We start from the raw sequence: 25,721 nt of genomic DNA, 5'->3' as shown, positions 1-25,721 counted from the left end.
AAATAATACAAAATTAAATTATACAACAACTTTTTAAGGCTTGTTTTTTACAGTAATAAAATTTAGAAAATCGAGTTGCATTCCGACAGGATTCACTGTATCCAAATAGTAGCAAATAGTTAATAGTAGGTTTTAGTAGATAAGTTAGAAACCTGAAATTCATTTAAATAATTTTATAAAAGTGCAAAAATTCAAATGGACCAAAATCTTATTCAACAACAATTCAAGTTTTATAGCAAGTAAGTAATAAAAAAGACAGTATTTCTAAAAAAATAACAGAAAATACGTATGCATTTTACGTAAACGTAGTCATGATTTTTTTACCTACAACAGAAAATAAAATATCAATATTTAACGCAACATAATTTATTTATAATTATACAGTACATGTTTATAGTACATGCATAAGTATTTATGGTAAACAAAAGAGTCACGTTATAACGATATCTACAACTTACAACAGTTCATTTATTTAACGTTTTTTTTTCATTCATTCATTCAATTATTTTTACAAATAAAAACAACATTCACAATTATAATCATAACAAGATAATAATAATATACAAATAACGCACACTGTATTGTCATCAATTATTGAAACAAAATTGTAATGTTAAAAATTAACTAAAAGCGTTGACTTCTATTTCTTGAATTTAAAAAACCCAAACATTGCAGTCGACAAAATCATTAAAAAATTCAATAATTCACTATTTAGAAAAGAAATCAGAATCTGCCAATCAAAAATATTTAGATACAGTGTCTCAGAATTTTTCATCTGTTACGATAGAAAAATAATTACAATATTAATTTGTTATGCATTAGTGCGTATTCGAGTTAAAATTATATTTTTTTTATACAAAAAAAAATGTACGTCATTATCATTTTCAAGTTCGTGCGAATGCAACAACTGCCCTTAACGCTTGTTAGATTTTTTATTTGTTTTTCAAATATTCTAGTTCTTTGTGTAAAAGCAAATATGATTATAAAACTTGGAATGGCATCTAAACTAATAAAAATACTATATTCTTGAAAAGAAAATTATTATACTATGAACGAATTATGAAATATATATATATTTTTTTCCGATCTCTAATTTCATTGGCTATTTACAATGAAATTAATCCTTAAATTATAAATCTTCCAATACTTAGTTTTTATATATGACTTTTTACAGTTTCTGTGTACATGTTTTTTTTCTATTTTAATAATCACTTGAAAATACTGATAAAAATATCTCTTTCGGAATTAAAAACAATTTTTCTTTAAAGCAAATTAAAATTTTTTGCTTTAACTTTAATTAAAATTATTATAATTACAATTAAAATCGTTTTATACTTTTTTTTTATTTTACTTGTAAAAAAATAATTTTGCAAATAAAATTTATTATAATTATATAATTAATTCAATTAAACAGGATTTAATGCGGAAAAAAATAGTATTTTCATGAAAAATTAATAATGCGATTCTTATAAATATGTATGTCAATTAAAATTTGAGATTACTATTTCTATTTCTTACAATATTCGAAGTATTTAGTTTATTATTCATACAATTCAAAATTATATATTTCAAAGAAAAAAATATTTAAAATTTCAAAGAAAAGAATACATCTCTATTATATTTGACGGAAAATTATTTTAATACTTTTAAAATTTCGAACTGGGAAACATATTTTGAAATATGAACTCTTTTTTTCTATATTTTTTGTACAAATAGATACATTGACATTAATTTCTTTTTTAAAGGTATTATGCATCGGTGCCCGACTATACATATTTTGTTAACGACTATATAAAAATATTATTTCCCATCTTAATTGATTTCTTTGTTTTGCATTTGCAAATAGAATAAATTAATTATATACCTGAGAACCGTATAATTTCTTTTCTTTTTTTTCTTTACAATTTTTAACATATCTCTTATAAATTATTTGAGAATATAAATGTACACAGAATCGTGTTTTTTTGGGAGTGTGTGCATTGATTTTATCATTTTTTTTTCTTTTTTTTTTGTAAAGGATAATTATAATAATCGATTTTTTCTCGTTTAGAACTTGAAATAAAAATTAGCTAAATTAATCGATGCCGCCAAATTCCGCTTCTTGCTGTGAATTTAACAGCGATTCAATATTTACTTACTAAACTTTATTGTCGACCATATCTACGTTGATTTTATAATAAACGTAGGGATAATAATCACTCTGGCCAAAACCCAAGCCTGGAATGTCTACACTCTGTAAAATGGAATATTTAAATTTTTTAAATTGTTATTTCAATGCAAATAAAAAAAAAGAAAATTAAATTAAAGGAGGAAAATTAAAAAATTAAATTCTTACATCTTGATTTCCACCGGAAGCAGTTGCAGATGAATCGAGATGAGCATAAAGTTGATTTAAAACGTCACGTAAACGTTTTGTGTTCTTTTTGTGTGGATGAAGAAGAATTGCTTGAAAATTGACTGGCAAACCATACCTAAAAAAAAGTTACAGATTAAATTTTTAACTAACATAAATTAAAAAATTTTAAATTAAATTATTCAGCTCATTGTTAGTTACAAAAACTTATTTATTATTTTCAGAAAAAATATAATTTTTCGAAATAGAATTCCTCAAAAATACGATTATATTTCAAAACAATTTTTAAAAGTAATAAAATTAAATTCTTTCAAATGTAAAATTTATTTCAATGAAATTTGACAAAGCTTGCAATTGCTTCAATTTTTTAAATTATTTTCGGGAATTCAGTTTTCTTAAAAAAAACATATAATTACAATTTTTTAAAAAACTAATTTTTTCGGAATTTCTAAATTAAATTATTCAAAATTTCAATAATTTTTGTTAAACAAATATTCAAAAGCTTAGACTGAAAATTACCTCAAAACAGATTCAACGAAAACACGAAGCGCTTTCACGTGAATCCAGGCACAGAAACATTCACTGAAATTAACTTTTAACCAACGAACGAGAGGGCCAAATTGTTTCTTCTTGTCCGTCACTAGTTTAGTAATTTCGTTTTTTCCTAAAAAGAAAGAGAAAATACATTATTAAATTTAAAAATTACAAAAAATTTAATAATCAATTTTCGATTTTTTTTATTAATTACGTACCAGCGGCAAGTTCTTCTTCATTGTAAATAAAATCACGAACAATGAACTTTTTTTCACGTGCATGCAATTTGAATTCTTCAATTACTTTCTTAAACAGGGTTATTGTGAATAAACCATATTCTGCATCTTGAGTAATGAGTTGTGAACTTCGTGGAACAATCATGTCCGTCAATTTTTCGTACACAATATTCCATTCTTGAAAATTTGCCCTAAAAAGAGAATTTTTATATTAGATAATTAATTTATTTATATTAAATTGGAAACACGCCTCGGATTGACTTTGAGGAGCAAAACAAAGGAGTTTATTAATATTTATTAATATTTAGTTTTGTCACAAAAATTTTATTTTCGGTTTCCATGATATTTCACTGATTTTTAAATTCAACTATTCAAAATTTCAATTATTTTTCTAAATTTAAATATTTAAATATACTTCTTATTTACTTTTCCAAGGAATTAAAAATTTTTAAATTTCAATTTTAATAACAAATCTTCTGAAATTTAACTACATATTTTCAAAAATTATAACTGTAATTCTTTCAAAATTCAATTACTTCCAAAAATTATAACTGTTATTCCTTCAAAAATTACAAATTTTTTTCTTTCAAAATTCAATTACTTTCTAAAATTAAGAATCTTTTTCTTCCAAAATTTAATTTTCTTTTCTACAAATTTCAAATTTTTTAAAAATTCAATTATTATCTAAATTTTTATTTAAAATTCTTCAAAAATACAATTGTATTTAAAAGTAATTTTCAAAAGTAAACAAAAATTTTATTACTTATAAAAAAAATTGAATATTTGCAAAGAATTTTTTGTGTGAAGTCTTTTGTGAAATTTTATCAAAATTGTAGATGTTGAAAATTATTGATTTTCGAAAAGTTTTTGAGAATAATTAAATCGTTTTAAAGAATTTTATTACAATTTTCAGAATTTTTTCTATTTAAACTATTACTGAATTTAAAGTGATGCAAATTTCTTTAAAAAAAAGTTGCTTTTAGTGTCATAAATCTAAAGAAGTATCCAAATAGTAGCAAGTTGTAAAAAAAGTAATAAATAGTAGGTTTTGAACATTCCTCCTTTGAAGGAAATGAACCAAATAATTGGCATTTTGTTGCAATATTTAGAATAAATGTCGAAAAATTCCCATTTTTTTAAATAATTGGAATAAAGACATTTTTTTAAAATAGTCGAGAAAGTCCAAAAAGTCATACTATCCGCACTGAAAAAAAAAACATGGCAGAATGTGCTTTTTACTTATAGGCAATTTTTGCCTAAGTTCAAAAGCATAACAGGCAAAGCAATTGTTTCTTTAAAAAAAAGCAATTTTTGCCTTAATATAAAGCAAAAATGGAATGAAATAAAATGAAACTGCCAATTCTACTAAATATTAATTTCCTGTAAATAAAAATTTTAATTCTACCTTATACGGATGAATTTTATTCATATTTTATCAATATTCTTCTGTTTAGATAATTTATTACATTAACATTTTTTACTCACTTTGGAACGATGACAAGGAGGGTAGATAGATATTCACTTTCAAGAATGAAATGTTCCTTTTTCACCAAATCTGCCAAATTACGCGTCAGCAAACTACCTCTGTAAATAATAATCAGATTTAATAAATACAATTAAATACAATTTTATCCAAAATTAACTAATTTATTCAATATAAAAATTATATCAAAAATCTGCAAAATAAGTAGCTATACTTTTGCAAAAATTAGAAATGAGTAAAAAAAGGTCAAAGTGTAACAAAAAAATACATACGTTTGCTTCTTTTCCAGATTCTGTAAACTACCCTTTAAATTATTGTAAGTGGTTGACTTGGTCTTCAGGTCAGCGTCTATCTGTCCAACTTGTTTACTGATAATATCCGCAATATTTCTCAATGATTGTTTAATTGGATATTTTGCCATGTCCCATTGAAATCGTGTTATGTAAGTTGGAAGATCACCTAATATGACCCAAAAGAAATTAATAATATAATTTTTCATACTTATTACGATTTTAGCAACAAAACTACTTTATTGTGTGTTCTTTCAATTTTTTTTAATTCAAAAAGAAAAAAATTTTTTGAATATAAAAAATTCAACAATATAGTGAAATTTACTATTGGTTTCTTTTTTTGGTAATAATTTCCAGTGTTAACATGCACTTTCAAATTATTTTTTACTTTAATAGAAAACTCATCAAAATCTACTCAAATTTGTAAAACAACATTTAAATAAACTATTATATTAAACTCCAGAAAAGGAGTATTTATTATGTGTCATGGTAACGAAGGTAACGAACACAACACAAACAATTAAAATAATTATCACAATATTACGATAAAAATACGAGATATCTAGATGCTAATGTTTTTATTCAAAATCTATATTTCTTTTTCCTCTACTTAAAAATTTTCTCTATTTATTTACATTTCTCTAATAATAACTAAAATATATTTATTTTTCCATTAATTTATTTTATCAATAATTTTCAAACGAAAAAAAAGAAATAATTTTTCCCGAAGGAAAAAAAACTACCTCCAAACTCTCCTAAATAAAAAAACTAATAAAAACAATGATATAAAAAACGAAATAATTTTTTTCCAAGAAAATTATTATTTTCCTTCTATTAATTTATTTTCTAATTAATTTTCCTAAATAAAAAAATATTTATCAAAAGTTATTATTTTTTATATAAAAATAAGAAAAACATTCCAAGTTTAAAAGTACCTATGAAAAGAAAAAAGAAATGAAAAAATTGATACATACAAAATTTATCTGAACAATTATTTTATACACTAATTCGCATTTTTATCACACTTTTACTATTTCCTTTACTAAACAAATTTTTTTATTAAAAAACATTTTTTTTTAACTAAATCAAATATAATTACTTATTATACTTATCCTCAATTGAAAGGATCATGCGAATTTATTTAATTTGTTTTGAATCGATTGTTAGCTATATATTATTACTTTTATACATGTGAACCTATAATATAAGCCAAGCAACAATAAATTCAAAGCCGACGTGACTACCGAAATCGGAAATTTATTCAAAGATATCCGAATTTTATCTAATAAAATATTTATTATAAATAAATATATTATTTTATATATAAAATTAAAAGTATATTAAATAAAATAACTAAATAAGGTAATTAAAATTAAAAATTACTTATATTTTATATAAACATTATGACTCTGCGATTTTTTTTATACCTAATAAACGTAGAGGATTTTTTTTCAAATTTGCGTGAATTTGTTTTAAGATAGTTGACAATTAATAGTAAACGAAATAAATGATAAAAATAAATAATTAATAAAGAATTATTAATAATAAATTCTTTACTATTTTTTAATTGATAAAATTCAAAACAATAAATAATAAATAATCAAATAAATTAATAAATAATATAGAATAAATATTAAACAATGTAAATAGTTACAAAAATATAAATAACTTGTATGACATTAAAAACAAACAAAAAATAAATCAATAATATATGATGAATGATAAAAATATGTGAATAATAAGAATAAAATAATATCACACAAAAACAGGGTTGCCACAAAATTATTTTATTTTTCCCTGACTTTTCGCTGATTTTTAGATAATTTTTAACTTCTTCCCTGACCCTAAAGAATATTTTCATTCACTCTAAAAAAAATTAAATAACGAAAATGTGATTTTTTCTATTTTAAAAGATAACATTTCTTATAACTTTTCATATTATTTTTTATATTACTTTTTGTAAATTTTGTAACTTTATATAATTTTGAATCTGAAATAATTTAATGTTTGCATAGAATTTTATTTACATAAATTTTTAAAAATCCTAATTTTTTCATTGTTTTGAAGAATTTTATGGAAATTTTGTAAAAATAATTAAATTCTTTTGAGGGATTCAAATTCGTATTGGGAATAATTGAAAATTCTTATAAAGAATTTTATGAACAATTTTAAAAATAATTCAATTGTTTCGAATATTTATATTAAAATTTTAGAAAATAATTCAATTATTTCGAACATTTATATTCATGATTAACATAAGCAAAAAATGAAATCTAATTATTTGTCTTAATAAAACATTTATACTTAAGGCAATTTGAAAATCTTGGCATCAATACTTTCATCAATTATACGTTAGAAAAAGTATTGACGCCAAGATTTTCAAATTGACTTAAATAGAAATTTTTTATTAAGACAAATAATTAGATTTCATTTTTTGCTTATGTTAATCATAAAATTAAATTTCATATTTGTTACAATTCAAAATAGAACGTGAAATATCGACTCAATTCGGACATGTAATTAGTAATATTAATAAAATAATATTAAAATTTAAAACTTTAATTATAAATTTTACTTAGTAAACTTTTATTTCAATAATTGTTTGGACAATTACAAAAATTTTTACTTGGCGGAACTTTTTGCATCAAAGATGTTTTTGTTGTGATTTAATTATTTATAAAAATAATTGAATTCCAACGAAGAATTTTACTATTTAGAAAAATAATTGAATTCTAGTGAAGAAATTGATTAAATTTTCCAAAATAATTTACTTACTTTCTTTGAAAATATTGAAAATAATTCGATAAAATCGAAAATAATGGAATTGTCCTATGAAGAATTTATTACTTACAAATATTACTGAATTTTTTCAAGAATTAGGAAAATAATTAAATTCTAGCTAAGAATTTTATTATTAACGAAAATAATTGAATTCTTGTGAAGAATTTTATTTAAATTAAAAAAAAAATGATTTCCTTTGAGAATATAGGAAATTATTGAATTTCTGCAAACAATTTAATTAAAATTTCCAAAAGAAATTTCCATTCTTTCAAGAATATTGAAAATAGTTCAATTCTTTCGAAGAATATTATACAAATTTTTGAACATAATTTATTTTCTGCTAAAAATTTTATTATATAAAAATGATTGAATTCTTGAAAAAAAAATATTGAAATATTGTATTGAAAATAACTGAATTTTTACTATAAATTCTATTATAAATTTTAGAAATAATTAAAATCTCTTAAATAACAAATTTATTAAAATTTTTGAAACTTATTAAAATCTTTTTAGGAATTTAATTAAAATTCCATTGAAAATAATAATTGATATCTTTCAAAGAATTTTATTATATGTAATATGGAAATAATTTAATTTTTGCATTTACAATGAATTTAATTAAAATTGTATTGAAAATAATTGAATCTCTTTGCGAAGAATTTTATTAAATTTTTTGAAAATAATATTGAATTCTGTAGAGAAATTTAATTAAAATTGTATTGCAAATAATTGAATCTCTTTGCGAAAATTCTTATTAAATTTTGTGAAAATAATTGAATTGTTTTGAAGAATTTTATTAAAGTTCAATCTTTTCAATTTAAAATCTAAAATTATTAAAAAATTGTAATTGATGTTTGAAACTAAAAAATTTTGTAATCTACATAATAATAAATTAAATTCATTCCCTGATTTCCATAACCTGTGGCAACCCTGAAAAAATCATAAAAATCTCAAAATAAATAAGAAAACCAATCAGCAAAATTAATAGACTAAATTAAATTAGTATTTTTTTAGTTAGAGCAAAAGTTTATACTATATTAAAATTGTTAATTACCAACTATCCTAAATCGAAATGCTAAAGAGTGGTTTCATTCAATATTTTATACCATGCAACATTATTGACAATCAATATTAACTGAGATCATGCAAAACAGTCTTAGAAACTATTGTACCGACTGTAATTTATTAATTTGTTGATTGTGTTGTCACTACTACAATTTGTTCATTAATTAACATGTAAAGAGTAACTTTTTTTCAATGTTTTGTATAATATAATATGTATCGTTTGTACAGTATAGTCATTCTGTAAAAATTATAATCAAATTCATAAAGCAATAATTATTACGAATAAAACAAATAATTATTTTTTTTTTAATTATAAATTTTTAATTACAATTATATAATTATTATTTAATAACAATAATAATAAAAATAACAATAACAAATAATAATAATAATAATAATAATAATAATAATAATAATAATAATAGTTATATAATTAAAATGACTATTAAATGCTATTAACGTTGTTAATTATTATCAAGCAATTAATATTAATATTGAAATTGAAAAATTTATAAATTTAATAAAATTAAAACAAATTTATTTAATAATAATGAATAATTATTTAACTCATGTTATTAAATTAATTTTTTTATTTTTCAAGAATATATTTGAAAAAAAATTAAGAATAATAATTAATTAACTCAGAAATAAATTGAATAACTTACAACCACTTCTATTAAATTCAATTTTTATAAGTTCAAACTTCTAAAAAATAATTGTATGATATTATTCATAGAAAGAAGAAAAAAATAAAATTATACAAAAAAAATAGTGTCATGTGTCCTGCAATTTTGTACAGAGCTATGGGATTATCAATATATAAAATACTCGTGATTAAAAAAAAAGAAAAACAAAAAATTAACAATTTTAAGCAGACAAATCAGTTTCTACTGTGCGTGCTGTCCCCAATTTTATCGCGTGAAAAAAATTTATTTTTATAAATAAAAAAAATATATCGTCCAATTTATTATATATGTATAGAACATTTTAAATTTCTATATATTATTTTTATATACAGAATGTAGAAAAATTAGACAACAAATTTTTTTTCGTATTCAATTTTTCAATTATTATTATTTTTATATCAGATTTTGGTATATTTATAAATATGTAAAATTTACTTTTAAAACGTCAATGGATATTTTTCTCTAATATCTATTACCATTTTATATACACATTTTTTTGAAAAGAATATCCTTTGGTGTTTATATTGGGATTATTATGGCAATTATTGACATATTCTTTTTTTTAACACATAATAATAATAATGAATTTTTAATTATGTCATGTCGAATAATTTCCTCCTTTTGGAAAATTTGGAAAAAGAAATTTACAATTATTATAAAAGTTTATATTAATTATTATAATTAAATATAAAAATATAATAATTATAAATAATTATAAACAATTATAATACAATATAAATATATTATATATAATTATTATATGTAATTAATATTATTATTATATAATTATATATTAATATAATTATTATTTATATTATTATTATTTTTGTAAATAAATATATACATAAATGACATGACAAGGTAAAATTGGCATTAGATGAAGACAAATAATTATTATGAATATATATAATTTATTATATATATGTAGGGGAGACTGGGGCGAAAAGTTAAATTTTGCATAAATGATTTTTTTTTGGCAATATAAGCCGCTTAGATGCAAATATTTGTATATCAATATTGTAGGGCAACTTGTCCTCTACAACTTTCAATAAAAAAGTTTCTGATATTTTCGCATACAATACATGTTTTGTCCTTTTTTGAAAATTTTGTTTTTTTTAACTTTTCGCCCCACCCTGGGGCGAAAAGTAAAGTTAAATGGCTGGGGCGAAAAGTTAAATTCTATTTTTAGCCTACTAAAACTATTTTCTGATAGGTGATAAGTAGTAGATAAGTTAAAGTATACGTAAACAAGTAATTTAGTTAATAAAAGATCTTTGTTTATTTGACAAAAGCTTTAGAATAGTTGTAAAGTTAAAAAATTGAAATTTCAAAAAAAAAAAAAAATTTTTTTTGGTTTATTTCACGTTAACCGGTTTATTTTTTGACAGAGTACTTGCCCAATGTCAAATAAATCATTTTTAAACAAATAAACCCAAAAAAACGAAAAATAAAAAAAAATTTTTTAACAACATGTAAAAATACATTTAACTTTTCGCCCCAGGGTGCGTTTTTGGCTTTAACAATAAATATAAAAAATCTGACTAAAGATATTTGGCAAATACCTTTAGGTATCTCTTCAGGGGACCAAAATAAGGATCTAAAAAAATCGCGATGAGAATAAATTCAAAAAATATACTTAAAAGTTGATATTTTCTTTTTCGAAAAAATTTTCAAAAGTAGGTTAAAAAAAAACTTTCAATATAGACACCACAAAAATGAACAGAATTGCACACAACTCCGGACATTTATTTAGGGTGATAAAACCCTTCTATAATTAAAATTGCAATGCTCTAACTATTTTCGTTCGAAAGATAATGAATTTTAACTGTTTTCACAATTTAACTTTTCGCCCCAGTCTCCCCTATATATTATATTAAACGAAGGAAGCGAAGCAAAGGATTGTGTAAAACAATATTCAGGACTGTGCCACACACACATACACATACTATATATATATTATACTATATATATATTACATATTTATATATGTATATAAACAGTCGATTGAGCGTATTTGATTGACAATTTTATTGAGTATGTATATATTTGCAATAAACCTAATTTTTTTTCTCTGAAAAAAATTATTATTTCTTTTTCTGTTAAGAAAAAGACGATCTATCAGAACGAGGATATATTAGAATAAAAGTATTTTCTGTCGAGATTAGAATTATTTTTCATCGAGAAAATATATAATAATAATAATTTTTTTTTTAATTTAAAAAAACAGTTTCTCTTGTTCGGTAATTTATATTGTCGTTTTAATTTGGCATTCAAAACAAAAAAATAATTATTTTTGTTACTACACCAAGTATGCTGAACCGACTGATTGTGTTTTCTTTAAAATTCACTGCACACAATAGAAAAGGATTAAACGTGAAAGAGAGAGAGAAAGAAATTTTCATTACAAAAAGTAAAGAATTTTAACACGAGAATTTAACACGAGAAAAAAAAATAGAGTGCGACTTTTATTATTTCCAAAGTGAAACCTCAACTGACAGGAATTTCGGACATTTCTGCTTCCCAACTTTTACCATTTAAATTTTTAAAAACTTCACCTATAAACTAATTAATTCTTATTATTTATTATTTTCAAAAAATTTAATAAAATTTTGCACAAAAATTAAATTTTTTTCATAAATAATTAAAATCTTCGCAGAGGTCAATTATGTTTAAAAAATTTAATTACTTTCAAAAATTAAATAAAATAAAAATGAAAATTATTACTTTCAAAAATGTAGTTAAAATTTGTTTATACGAATTCTATTATTTTTAATACAATTTTAATTATACTCCTCGAAAGAATTTAATTATTTTCTAAAATTTCCAGGAATTGTTCGAAACAATTCAATTATTTTCAAAAATTGCAATATAATTCATCTTAAGAATCAAATTATTATTATCTATATATATATAAAATCAGACTTTTGTCTGTACATTGCTCAGAACTTTAAATTTCGCACATAATTATTCGTTTTAGGCATCAAGGATTCCAAATATACCAATAAAAAATTTCGTGTATGTATGTATGTATGTATGTATGTGTGTCGGTATGTCACAGAATCTTTGTTCGCGCATCACTTAAAAACTGCTGAACCATTTGAAACCAAATTTGACAGAATGTTAGACCTTGGGCCAAGGAAGGTTTATAAATTTACAGATTTGAAAAATATTAATTAGAACGGGAGATATTCAATTTTTTCGAAAAATTCAAAATTCAAAAATTTTTAAATTTTACATTTTTTTAAAAAATGCTTTCAAACTTTCTATAATTGAGTATAACATGTTATTTAGTCACATTTTAGAATAGTTTTGCCAAAAATAATGTCCTATAACTAAGATGTAAGTATAATTTTTTTTTTTTTAATTCAAAAAATCGAAATTTTTTAAATTTTATAATTTTTAATAAATTGCTTTTAAACTCTCTATAATTGAGTATTACATGTTATTTAGTCAAATTTTAGCATAATTTTTAAAAAAGTACTGTCCTATAACTAAGACGTAAGTATAAAAATGATTTCGAAAAATTCAAAAAATCGCAAATTTCCAAATTTTATATTTCTTAATGGACTGCTTTTAAACTATCTATAATTAAGTATTACATGTTATTTAGTCACATTTTCGCATAATTTTGCACAAAAAATGATATGACTAAGATGTAAGTATAAAAATATTTTCGATATCAAAAAATCGAAAAAATTATAATTGTTATTAATTACTATCAAGTTTAATTCAGTAGTATTTTTAAGGTCTCTGATTAGGATTTTAAAGTCGAAATAATGCAATTCATAATTATTTATCCAATTCATTCAGTATTCTTTAATTGAAAGAATTTCAGAGACTTTAAAAATGGAGATGTTTTATAATAAATATTTTATGATAATTTTCCATAATTTTAGATTTTTTACCAAAGGGTGGAGACTATAAAATAAGTAAAATATTTTTGAAGAGCACAAAAATAATAAAGCTAAATGCCATAAAAAAAAGGAAAAATGTTGAATTTTAAGAAATTCGGTTTTTTGAATTTTTGCTAATTTTCCATAATTTATATTTTTTACCAAAGGTTGGAGACTATTAAATAAGTAAAACATTTTTGAAGATCACAAAAATATTAAAGCTAAATGCAATTAAAAAGAATGAAAAATGTTAAATTTTAAGAAATTCGGTTTTTTCAATTTTTGCTAATTTTCCATAATTTTAGATTTTTTGCCAAAGGGTGGAGACTATTAAATAAGTAAAATATTTTTGAAGAGCACAAAAATATTAAAGCTAAATGCAATAAAAAGAAGGAAAAATGTTGAATTTTAAGAAATTCGGTTTTTTGAATTTTTGCTAATTTTCCATAATTTATATTTTTTACCAAAGGTTGGAGACTATTAAATAAGTAAAATATTTTTGAAGAGCACAAAAATATTAAAGCTAAATGCAATAAAAAAGAAGGAAAAATGTTGAATTTTAAGAAATTCGGTTTTTTAAATTTTTGCTAATGTTCCATAATTTTAGATTTTTTACCAAAGGGTGCGTGGATACTATTAAATATGTAAATTATTTTTGAAGAGCACAAAAATAATGAAGCAAAATGCCATAAAAGAGGAGAAGAAATGTTGAATTTTAAGAAATTCGGTTTTTAGAATTTTTGCTAATTTTCCATAATTATAGATTTTTTACCAAAGAGTAGAGATAACAAATTAAGTAAAGTATTTTTGAAGAGCACAAAAATAATGAAGCTAAATGCCATAAAAGAGAAGAAAAAATGTTGAATTTTAAGAAATTCGGTTTTTTGAATTTTTGCTAATTTTCCATAATTTTAGATTTTTTACTAAACATTGAAGACTTTTAAATAAGTAAATTATTTTTTAAGAACACAAAAATAATGAAGCTTAATGATATAAAAGAGAAGAAAAAAATGTTAAATTTTAAGAAATTGGGTTTTTCAAATTTTTGATAATTTTTTATTTTTTGCTAAAAGGTGAAGACTATTCAAATAGTAAAAATATTATACTACCAAAATAGCTATTGGTAACTAATTATTAATTTTCCGGTCAAATTAAATTTTCGGCTTTTTTCTGATTTTCCAGATTGGTAGAAACATTGTTAAATGTATTGGTAGAAACTAAAACCCGTCGAAGACGGGTACGACAGCTAGTAAATAATACAATTCTTGTCAAAAATTCAATTATTTTCATAAATAATAAAATTCTACGCAGAATTAAATTATTTTGAAAAGATTTAATAAAATTCTTAGCACAAATTCAATAATTTTCAACAATTTATATAAAATTCTTCAAAAGAATTGTATTATTCCCAAAAATGTAGATGAAATTTATTTATAAGAATTCAATTATTCTCATTAATAAAGAAATTTTTGTCAGGAATTCAATTATTTCTAATTGAATTTAAACCAAATTTCTCTGAAGAGTTTAATTATTTTTATAAACTGTAATAAATTTCTTCGAAATAATTCAATTACAATTTTAATAAAATTCTTCGAAAGAATTCAATTATTTTAAAAATTTAAACTAAAATTTATAGTAAAAACAATACAATATTTTTATATATATTTTTTTAAAGAATTCAATTATTTTTATCAATTTTAATAAATTTTTTTGCAGAAGATTAATTATGTTCAAAAGTTTGTGTAAAATTCTTCGAAAGAATTGAATTATTTTCAATCGAAAGTATATAAATATTTTTTGAAAATTTTAATTAAAATATTTGTAAAAATCCAATAATTTTCAATATTCTCAAAGGAAAACAATTATTTTTTAAAACTTTAATAAAATTTTTCAACAGAGTTCAATTATTTTCGTTAATAATAAAATTCTTCGCTGAAATTCAATTGCTTTTATAAATTTTAATTAAATTTTTCAATGGAATTCAATTATTTTCAAAAATTTTAATACATATAATTGTTCAAAACAATTAAATTCTGTATTTTCAAAATTTTTCATACAATATTTTGAAGAAAGTCCATTATTTCTAATAAAAATTTAATAAATTTTCTTTTGTAGAAGCAGAATATAATCAATTTTTGAATTAATATAAAATATCAAGAAAATTATCAATCAAAACATTGAGGATTGATAATTTCCTGGATAATTTAAATTATCTTTTACCGAGTGATAAATTCTACTACTGATTAATTTTTCAATTAAAATTGTTTTAAATTCTGGGACAAGAAAAAAATTTTCTCATTTCCCACTGCGTATAAGTTTACTCTTTTGTCGATTTTTCCGGATCATAAATGACTCTAATAAAGTAAAATTTACTCGGTTAATTGTAAAATTATCATTACAGAAATGTGCAGAAAAAAACCAGTTGAGGTCTCACTCCAATAGTACTAAATTATTTCTTTTTTCCCCGTAGTGAATTTTATTGGTTTATTATTTACAGTGAAAAAAATAGTAATTTAATCTCTCGTTCACGTTTCTATTATTGTAGTTTGTATTAAAAAAAAGAAAGTATAATATTGGGACGATTATGATCAACTGTTGGAAACTGGTAAATAGCTAAAAGCTAAAATGAGATCGTCCACGGTGCAAATAGGAATTACGTAGGCAAACTGCTTTTGACTGTCAGCAGTTGATATATATTGTCAGGAACAAAGGAGGGATTATAAATTTGTATTTTTTTTGTTTGTTCTGTTTGTTTCTGTTTTTCACGTAGACGATAAAAGGGAATTGTTGTTGTTGTTTTTTTTTGAGAAGGTGGTGAAGGGACGGGTACCTGGATTTGGCAAATTGCCACTATGTTCTTGTTCTTGATCTTGATTGTCGTCTTGGTCCTCAGTGTCGAGATTGTCAGCATCCAGTTCATCATCATCATCATGATGATGATGTGGGTCGTCATCAATAAAGGACGTCGATCGTCGTCCGCCAGTGTTGTTCCGATGATGTTGTTGCCATCTCGCATCTTCATCACTGCTACAGTTGGATGAAAAGGAGAGAGAGGAACTTGCCCTAGTGGGACTTAGGGAAGGAGTTGATGGAGTTGAAGAAGCAGCAGCAGAGCACCAATGCGCATGATAGCACGAATACATCGATGACGAATCATTTGATGTTGTTCGAACATCACAGGCGCCTTGGGAACTGGTTGATGTCTTTTTTTCAGAATTGGAATAATGGTTTTGGTGATGATGATTGTGATTGTGATGGTTGTGGCGATGATGATGATGATGCTGACGATGATGATATTGATGCTGACCTAGACAGGCTCCTGGTTCTGGTTCTGATTTATCCGAGTCCCTCCACTGCCTGTGATGATGATGATGGTCCCTGAAGGTCTTGTGTGAAGGTGTAACTGGTGTGTTTGGCGGTGTGTCGATGCCCCCATCGGGGCTCGTGTTCTCTCCGTCCATTGACGTCTGACCTATCCATCACAGCCCAGTCCCAATCTCCTCGCGATCATTCTTACACGACTCGCTCAACTAATATTTTGCATCCTACGCAAATGCTTAACAATGCCGACAAAACCGAAACGAACAACTCAAGAAAACTTTTTATGTCTCAGAGTACCTTATACCATTTTCTTGCTTTCTCTTTCCTTTGCCACAAAATATTTCTTTTACATTTTTCAAAAGACTCAACAATCTCCAATTGCTTGCTACTATCCTTGGGAGTCTAAACAAAAAATTAATGCTTCATTTAATGCTTTAAAGAAAAAACCAAAATAGAGAAGAGTTCAGACCTCGGATCGACTTTAAGGTCAAAAAAAAATCGCTTCAGTCGATTAAAAATACAAAAAAGGCAAAAAAAGTCCTTTATTTAATTCTGTGTTGTCACAACAATTTTATTTTCTATTTCCCTGATTTTCCCTTTTCACTAATTTCTAAATTAGTGTTTTTTTCTAAATTCACGTCAGTGAAGTTCACATAGATTATGATCAATCATTGAAAGAAAAAAAATATTTTCCTTGTCAAAAACAATAAAATTTCTTGTTTAAAAATATTTTTTTTGTAAATTATTGACCAAAAAAGCTAAGACAAACATTTTTTATATGTACAAAAATCTATATGTATTTCAAAAGAAAAATATCTTTTTTCTAAATCGTTGATTATAAAAGTTGTGAACTTCACCGTGATCTAAATTCTAAAATAATTTATTCAAAACTTGAATAATTTTGTTAAATAAATATTTCAATACTTTCTTATTTGTTATTCCAAGGAGTTTAAATTTTTAACTTCAATTTCAGTTCCAAATCCTCTGAAATTCAATTATTTTCGAAAATAATAACTTCTTCGCTGGAATTCAATTATTGTCAATATAAATAATTAAATTCTCCACTAGAATTCAATTATTTTCAATATTATTGAAAGAATTCAATTATTTTTTAAAAATTGAAATAAAATTCTTGACTAAACTTGGAATAAAATTCCAGAATTCAATTAGTTTTATAAACAATAAAATTCTACATATGAATTCAATTATTTTCAATATTCTCGAAAGAATATTTAAATACTTTTGGAAATTTTAATTAAATTCTTTGCAGAAATTCTAGAATTTTTCAGAATTCTTCAGAATTTTGAAATTAAATTATTCAAAAGACTTAAATACTTTTGTCAATTTAATATTTCAATTCTACTCATAATGATTTTTATTTTTCCACAGGAATTAAAATTTCAATAAAATTATTACTCAAAACTTTAATAATTTCTATAGAAAAATAATATATTAATAATTTTTTATAATAAACATTTAAATATTATAATACTTTTACAGGGATGAAAATTTTTCAAAGATTTCAATTTAAGAACCTTTTAAAATCCAATTATTTGTTAAAATTTCCGTTATAACGCTTCCATTATTCAATTATTTTCTAGAATTTCAACTAAATTTTTTAAAAATTTATTCTTAGCAGAATTCAACTTACGAAATTTAAATTATTTAAATACAAAAATTTGAGTAAAATTCAATTTTTTTTCAAATTTTTAGTTTCAATGCTTAAAAAATACAATTATATTTCAAAATAATTTTTAAAAGTGAAAAAATAAAATTCTTTAAAATATATTTTAATAAAATTTGACAAAATTTAAAAATAGAAAATTTCCAATTCTTTCAATTTTTCAAATTATTTTCGGAAATTCAACTTTCTTCGAAAAATTATAAATACAATTTTTCAAAAACTTCGTTTTTTCAGGATTTCTAAATTAAGTTTTTCAAATTTAAATAATTTCTGTTAAATAAATAATTAAATACTTATTGTTATCTATTTGTCCACATAAATTCAAATTTCAAAATATTTTCAATGTAAAACCTTCTGAAATTTAATAATTTCTAAAAATTATAAATGCAATTCTTCTAAAATTCAATTAATTTATCGAAGATAATTGAGTTTTAAAAATAATCAAAAAACAATTCTAAGAATTAGTTTTTTGAAAATATTGTAATGTTATTTTTCAAAAATAATTGAATTTCATTAAAAGAATTTTTGTATAATTTAAAAAAACTAATTAATTTTTTGAAGAATTTTAACTAAAATTTTGAACATAATTATTTTCTCCAAAATGTTACAAATAATTCTAAAAATTTATATCGTAATTATTTTTATTCGTGTTTCTGTTATTAATCATTAAAATTATAAGATAATTATCATTGTTTCATTTACTGTTCGTTGTAAAAAAGTTATAAATTTTTTACAGAAAAAAACTGTCACTGAGGAAGGCTCCCAAATGAGCAGAAACGTTTGACAGTAATTATTTTTGCAAAAATTTTAAATTTTCGTAAATATGTAATTGAAAATATTAAAAATAATTGAATACTAAAAATTTAGAATAAAAAAATTGTAAGAATTACTTTTTTCAGAAATGTTTTAATACAATTTCCGTTAATTTTCATTTTTAAGTTTACACATGGAGATTTTTCATTAAAATTTTGGAAAATTCTATTATTTACAAAATTTGCAATTAAAATTCTTCAAAAGTTAATTTTTAAAAATTGTAATAAAATATTTGAAAAAAATAAATTATTTTCAATTAAATTTTACAAAATCCCACTTATTCAAAATCTTTTTAATTGTATATTTCGAAAATTTAATTAGAAAATTTATTCAAAAATAATTTTTGTAACATTTGTCTACAGTTTTTTTTCACACTATACAAATCAAAATAAGTTGCATTTTATACTGAAAAATTTTTGTATTTTGTTACAATATTTCTAAGAAAAGTAGAAAAAGTTGCAATTTTTTAAAATATGTCGAAAAAAGTCAAAAAAGTTATAATATCCCAGGCCTGAAAATACTAAAACTAAAGAAGTTTCCTCATTACTTCCGGAAGCAAAATCAAAAAAATTAATTAAAAAAAAAATCCTAAGAACTTCATAATGGGCCAAAAACTCTTTTCCCTTCTTATTGCGACAAACAAATTCAAGACTGTCTTATTTTTTGAGAAAGTAAAAATTAATTTAATCCCAATTTTGCAATTTTACAATTCGGTTTAAATTATCCAACAATAATTTTTATTTACAGACTGCCGTTCAGATGTAACAATACAATATTAAGATTGTGAGAATTGGCTCAGAGAAAAATTTTGGAAATGTGTACATTTATTTAAATTCGTCAACCACAAAAACTCCTATTCTCTCTTAAAAGTAGGAAATAATTTCCTTTAATAGAATTATTCAATTTTTCGAATTTTATTTTTAATTTTCAAATTTTTGGCTCAAAAATAAATCAACGAAGACACATAAATATTTCAATGGATTATTCTTTACTTATGCAATAATTATTATTAATGCATGCTCCAAAATGTGCTCGAGTGGAATGACCCATTGATATAATGTGAAAAATAAATTTTTATTAATAATTTTTTTTGTAAATAAAAAGAAAATACCAAAAAGCTATTTAAATCACTTTTTGTGACTTAATTTGTTTTTTTTTATTTAATTAAACATGTAAAAATTTTAGCTACATTTAATTTATTATTACTCATAATTATATGCTACAAAATGTTTGTGCTTATAGTTTTAAAATTATTAAATTATTAAAATTAATTAATTAATTAACAGTATTATTGAATTACCAATTAATTATTAAATTTAACAAATTAACTAATTGATAGTATTTAAAATTATTAATTAATTGTTAAAACTAATAGTATTATTAAATTATTAAAATTAATTAATTAACAGTACTATAGAATTACTAATTAATTAATAAAATTAACAAATTAATTAATAGTATTATTAAATTACTAATTAATTGTTAAAACTGACAAATTATTATTTAATAGTATAATTTAATTACTACTTAATTATTAAAATTAACAAATTAATTAATAGTATAGTATATTAATTAATTAATAATTAATTCCCTCAATAATTTTCTTACCTTCATTTTAACGAAATACTGTTATACTTTTTATTGATAGAAATTACTTTTTTTTATTACTTTAGAAATTTTCAATTTTAGTTTTCAAATTTTTTAAATGTACAATTTATGTTATGAAATACTCTGAAACAAGTAGATGAAAAAATCTTGAAAATAAGCATACGTTAAAAATAAAATCAAAGAAAAAATATAAGTGACAAATAATAATAAATAATAAAGAACGATGGAAAAATGATGGATAATGAAGCGATAATAATAAAATAACAGAAATAATTGAAAATTAAAGAAACAAAAAACAAATTGCTTGAAATAATACATAAAACGCAAACAAAATATTCAGCAAAATAAAAAGAATTGATAATTTCTGATATAATAAAAAATCAAAAAAACCTATGCAGTGACTAATTTGGAGCTTGGTGACCACAGTAACCCAAGCTTCTTTTTTTTCTTTTTTCTTTCTTTAAAAATTGTCATCCATTCGTCACATTTGAAGATACATGTAATTTGTATTTTTGATTAAATAATTCTTTGTGTGGTCTTTCATAATTCTCAGTTGAAATTTTTTTTTTTGTGAAAATAATAATAATAATCAACAATTTAATAAATCCTCGTTCGATAGATTCGTTCGCGTTCTATTTTTTCTTATTATTAAAAATTTGTTATTTATTGCACATATGCCTTTTGAAAATCGATAGTTATATAAAAATTTTTAATACAAAAGTTAGGCAGTGCACGTGTATGAGCAATATTGTTAATAAACAACGAATAGGGTAAAAGGAGAGGGTTAATGTGGTCCAAATTAAAAGAAAGCAAGCAAAGCCACAACACAAATTACCAAAAAACAAACGAAAATAAAAACAGAAAATGTCCACAATGTAAGAAAAAATTATTATAAAAAAAATGAAATCAAGAGATTTTTAGAAAGAAAAATAATTTAATAAGCATTATAATAAAGAGATCGTGAAAATTCTCTTAATTTAAACAAATTTACATCCAATGTCGTATTAGACTCGTTTACCAAACTTGACATTTTTTTACTTATCTGGCTCATTTTGAAAATTATAGATATATTTTAGAATCAGAATAAATAAATTTTTGTTTTTAGTATGAATTATTAATTTAATTTAAAAAAATGGAATAAAAATTATTTTTTCTATGAAAATAGAATAAGAATTATTTTTTCTATAAAAATAGAATAAAAATTTTTTTTTTCTATAAAAAATGGAATATAAAAATTATTCATAATAAAATTATTATTTTTTCTGTAGAAGTAGAATAAAAATTATTTTTCCTACAGAAATAAAATAAAAATTATTTAGAATAAAATTATCTTTTCTATAAAAATAGAATAAAAATTTAGAACAACAATTTTTTCTCTAAAAGAGGGATTAATTTTTTGAAAATAATTTCTATTTATTCCCTCGAAAATAATTCATCAGCAACGAGTCATTAGACAATTTGATGCATTTTTTTTAGAATTTAACTTGACACAAAAATTTTTTCCAGTATTTTTTCATATAATTAATTTGAATAAAATATAAACAAAATTAAATATTGATTTATTCTCTTCTTTGGTTAAACACAGAAACACTTTTTACTTTCATTGGGGGAAAGTAATTTAAGTAATCGATAAAATATAAATAAAGTAAAAAGCATTTTTCCAATTAAATAAAATGAGAAAAGAATAATTTATCACTTCATGTAATTGACTTTTTTCTTTATAAATATTTGTTGGTATAATTTTTGATTTTAATCGAAATTCGAAACTCGAAATGAATAAGAATAACGAAAGAAATTTTATAAAAAATGATTACTGACATGTTGAAGTCATTACCTCCGACAAACCAATATAACAACTTGTATATTAAATTAAATATCTTTATCGGGGAAAAGTTTGATTAAGTGTATATTTGTGTTTTTTTGTGTCGTGTTTAGTATCATTTATATTTTGTAATGTTAATTCTAAAAGTGACATTTCTAAGACATCATACACATAACGTCAATCATCTGAATGCAAGAGTTAGAAAAAATACAAGTCGAAATAAAATTAAATTTTTTTCTTAACATTTTTATTCAATTAAATTTTCTTTCCTTCCTTTTCTTTTCACTTCTGTTTTATAATTATAACAATATTAAAAAAAATAATAAACGAACAATTATTTAATTTCGATTTTATTTTTTCAACTCCCGCCTACTGTATAAATTTTATTTTCTGCTGATGCAACAAAAGTAAAAAGGGAAATAAAGATTTATTATTTATGGAAATATAAAAAATTGGTTTACAAATTTTAAAGCCAAAATGAAGAAAGTTGTAAAAATTTGCAAAATTACTCACTGTTATTAGCCATTAAATTCTCGTGCAATTTGTCCCTTTGATCTTCTAAAACCTCACCCAAGTAGGTTGCCACCTTACGTGTTACCTGCTCGACGAATGCATCGAGCTTACCAAGATCGTCCGATAAACCTACCAGTTGATCCAATGTCCCGACTTTTAAATCAGGAATGTGAAATTTGTAATTATCGGACAAAGAATTTTGTTTTGACGTCAAATTATTCAATGTCTCCCATGTTTGTTGACAGGTCTTGTCACCTGGTGCCGATATCAACCAATACTCCGTCATTTTAGTACCTTGCAATTTTTAATTACACACCTGTAGAAAGAAAATTTAAATTAGAATTATTGTTTTAATTGACATTTACGATTTGAGAAGAAAAATTTACGAATTCAACATTCTCATGAGAGTTGCTAGAAAACGAAACATATTTCGTGTCATGACAGATGAAGAAGAGAAAAACTATGAAAGAGGGAGAAATAAGAAGAAATATTTCAATTGAAATAAAAATATTATTGATTTAAGTTAAATATTAGAGGAGGTGTGGCAGAAGTATAATATATTACATAAGTAGGCGCGTTTATTCCACGTGACATGAGAACTCAAGTCATCTGACTGACAATACAAGAATGTACTGTGTGCAGTACTTTAACGAGAAGTCATCAATTTAAAAAATTTAATTTCTCCAAGAAATCAAACAAAAAATGAGCAGGGAAAATATTTTTTGTTGCGAACATTGCGTTACTAACCAAAGAGTTAATTTATTGACATAAGGACATAAAAGGGAACATCAATAAAGTCTTACAATGGCGTAAAAGAATTGACAAAATCAATAATCGCAGTGCACATACTTAATGCGCACACGAATCATTTACATTTTCGAAAATACAAAAATTTGTCAATAATTCGCTCCTTTAAATTCAACCCAAAGAAAAACTAGTTATTTAGTTTGGAAAAGACTATATTCAAGAAATTGTCGTATCTAAAACAAAATTGATACAAAAATATTGCTACCGCCCATACTAGAGATACTGTCAATATTTAATTAAATCCAAGTACCCTTTTGTAAATTTTACTTCTTATTATTTTACAATTAATACAATTAATAATTATTACCTACTTAACAAATCACTATCTCCAGAAAGCGGATGTTCTTAAAAAAACTTCACAAAATTGATTAACTACACCTTCATTGTCGACTTTTTGATTGCTTTTCGTCTTCTGCTTCTCTCTCTCTCTAGTGCCAAACTCACGTGATGTAAGTGCTGCACCTCTGCGATTTTCTCTATTAACTAAAAAAACTCTCTAGAAAGAACTAGAAAACAGCTGACTTGTTCGTTGACCAATTAGATTGCAGGCAGGGTTGGGTAACTTGCAACTTCTCTAGATTGTGATTCGAGGAAATTTCCAATGGGCATTTTGATTGGTTGGTAAACCAATCTTCCGGTTATAGTGGTGGATTGTAATTTGTAGGATAGTCGCGTCTGATTTTTTAATAATAAAAAATAAGATTTTTCTTGTATTGTGTGAAAATATTCGGGTAAATAGTATTTTTTGGCAAAATCAAAATTGTTGTTTGTAAAAAAATTATTGGTTCTAATAACTTACATTATGCAAACGCTGTGTGAATCATTTCAACTTGTCCACTTTTCGATTTTCTCTGAATTTTTGTGTATTGTTACTTGCTGTTAATGGGACACACATTAAAAAATGTCAGAAACTTTTCAAATTTTGGGAATGAGTTTCTAATAATATTATAAAACAGCTCACAGAGTTTGAAAATTTTTGTCTGAATAGTTTAAAAGTTATAAATTTATTAATATTAACACATAGTCTACTCTTATGGAGAATTCAAATACTCGGTTCTTATTAAACATAAAAATGATATTTCCAGATGTCAACTTTTTTTGTCTCAAATATATATTGAAGTTCAATATGTCAGCTTCAATAAATAATTAAACTTTTATATACTTTCTGACTATAACAAAGAAAATAATATAAAAAGTAGAAAAACACAAGATTTTTGACATTTGCACATAAAAACGTGGCAACGTTGTAGCATCTATGAGGAAGTAATATCAAATAAATTTCTTGTTTTAAAATTTTTTTTAAATTTACTAATTATATCCTATAAGTAACTTTATTTATGTAAAATTAGATAATGACAGTGATTCATTTTGGAAAAATTTTTTAAAGGGGGGTTTACGAATTGTGACGTAATTTAGAGGGAGGGGGTTCCTTCAGATGTTACGTAGTGTGACAAAGGGGGGGAGGGGGTCAAAAATGGGCTAAAAACGTGTGACGTAATTTATGGACGAAGCCTAAACGTCATTAACTTTTTGTCACATTCTATGTCCCATTCCTCCTTAAATTGAGTAATGACCGTATATTGACATAAAACTAAATTGTTAAAATGTAATTTTTTTTCTTGAAAATTGGAAAACATTTTGAACTTTTTTGTATTTGTTTGAATATTGTTTTCTAACCTCACTTTTTCACTCATCTCCATGACTCCATGATGAAGAAAATGAGTTTGTGTCAGCTCTTTACCTAATAAATTTTAATTTATTGGTATTTATCACTTTTTCAAAATCAAGAATAACTTATTTTCCTTTTTAATCAAAAAATTATTATTTAAACA

The 25,721-nt window shown here is 22.6% G+C and overlaps 1 protein-coding gene across 3 annotated transcripts; it reads right to left on the bottom strand.

Moving 5' to 3' along the window:
- Window positions 1-350: 350 nt before the first annotated feature.
- LOC122509830 (V-type proton ATPase subunit C) lies at window positions 351-24,352 on the bottom strand. Of its 3 annotated transcripts, XM_043624091.1 has the most exons (9): window positions 24,197-24,352; window positions 23,083-23,398; window positions 16,152-16,793; window positions 4,879-5,065; window positions 4,609-4,707; window positions 3,106-3,314; window positions 2,873-3,017; window positions 2,336-2,471; window positions 351-2,233 (listed from the first exon to the last, which is right to left on the bottom strand). In XM_043624091.1, the coding sequence occupies exons 2-9, from the start codon at window positions 23,366-23,368 to the stop codon at window positions 2,138-2,140; spliced, it is 1,800 nt and encodes a 599-aa protein (XP_043480026.1). In that variant the 5' UTR covers window positions 23,369-23,398; window positions 24,197-24,352; the 3' UTR covers window positions 351-2,137. The 3 variants fall into 3 exon arrangements, with proteins under 3 accessions (XP_043480026.1, XP_043480024.1, XP_043480025.1); XM_043624089.1 differs by lacking the exon at window positions 16,152-16,793 and having other exon boundaries at window positions 24,197-24,351; XM_043624090.1 differs by lacking the exon at window positions 16,152-16,793 and having other exon boundaries at window positions 24,201-24,348.
- Window positions 24,353-25,721: the final 1,369 nt, after the last annotated feature.

This window comes from Leptopilina heterotoma, unplaced genomic scaffold (assembly GCF_015476425.1).
Source record: "Leptopilina heterotoma isolate Lh14 unplaced genomic scaffold, ASM1547642v1 Lhet_63, whole genome shotgun sequence".
Taxonomy (NCBI): Eukaryota; Metazoa; Arthropoda; class Insecta; order Hymenoptera; family Figitidae; genus Leptopilina; species Leptopilina heterotoma.
Note: the sequence above shows the minus strand (reverse complement) of the source record. Positions and strands in the feature narration are given on the sequence as shown.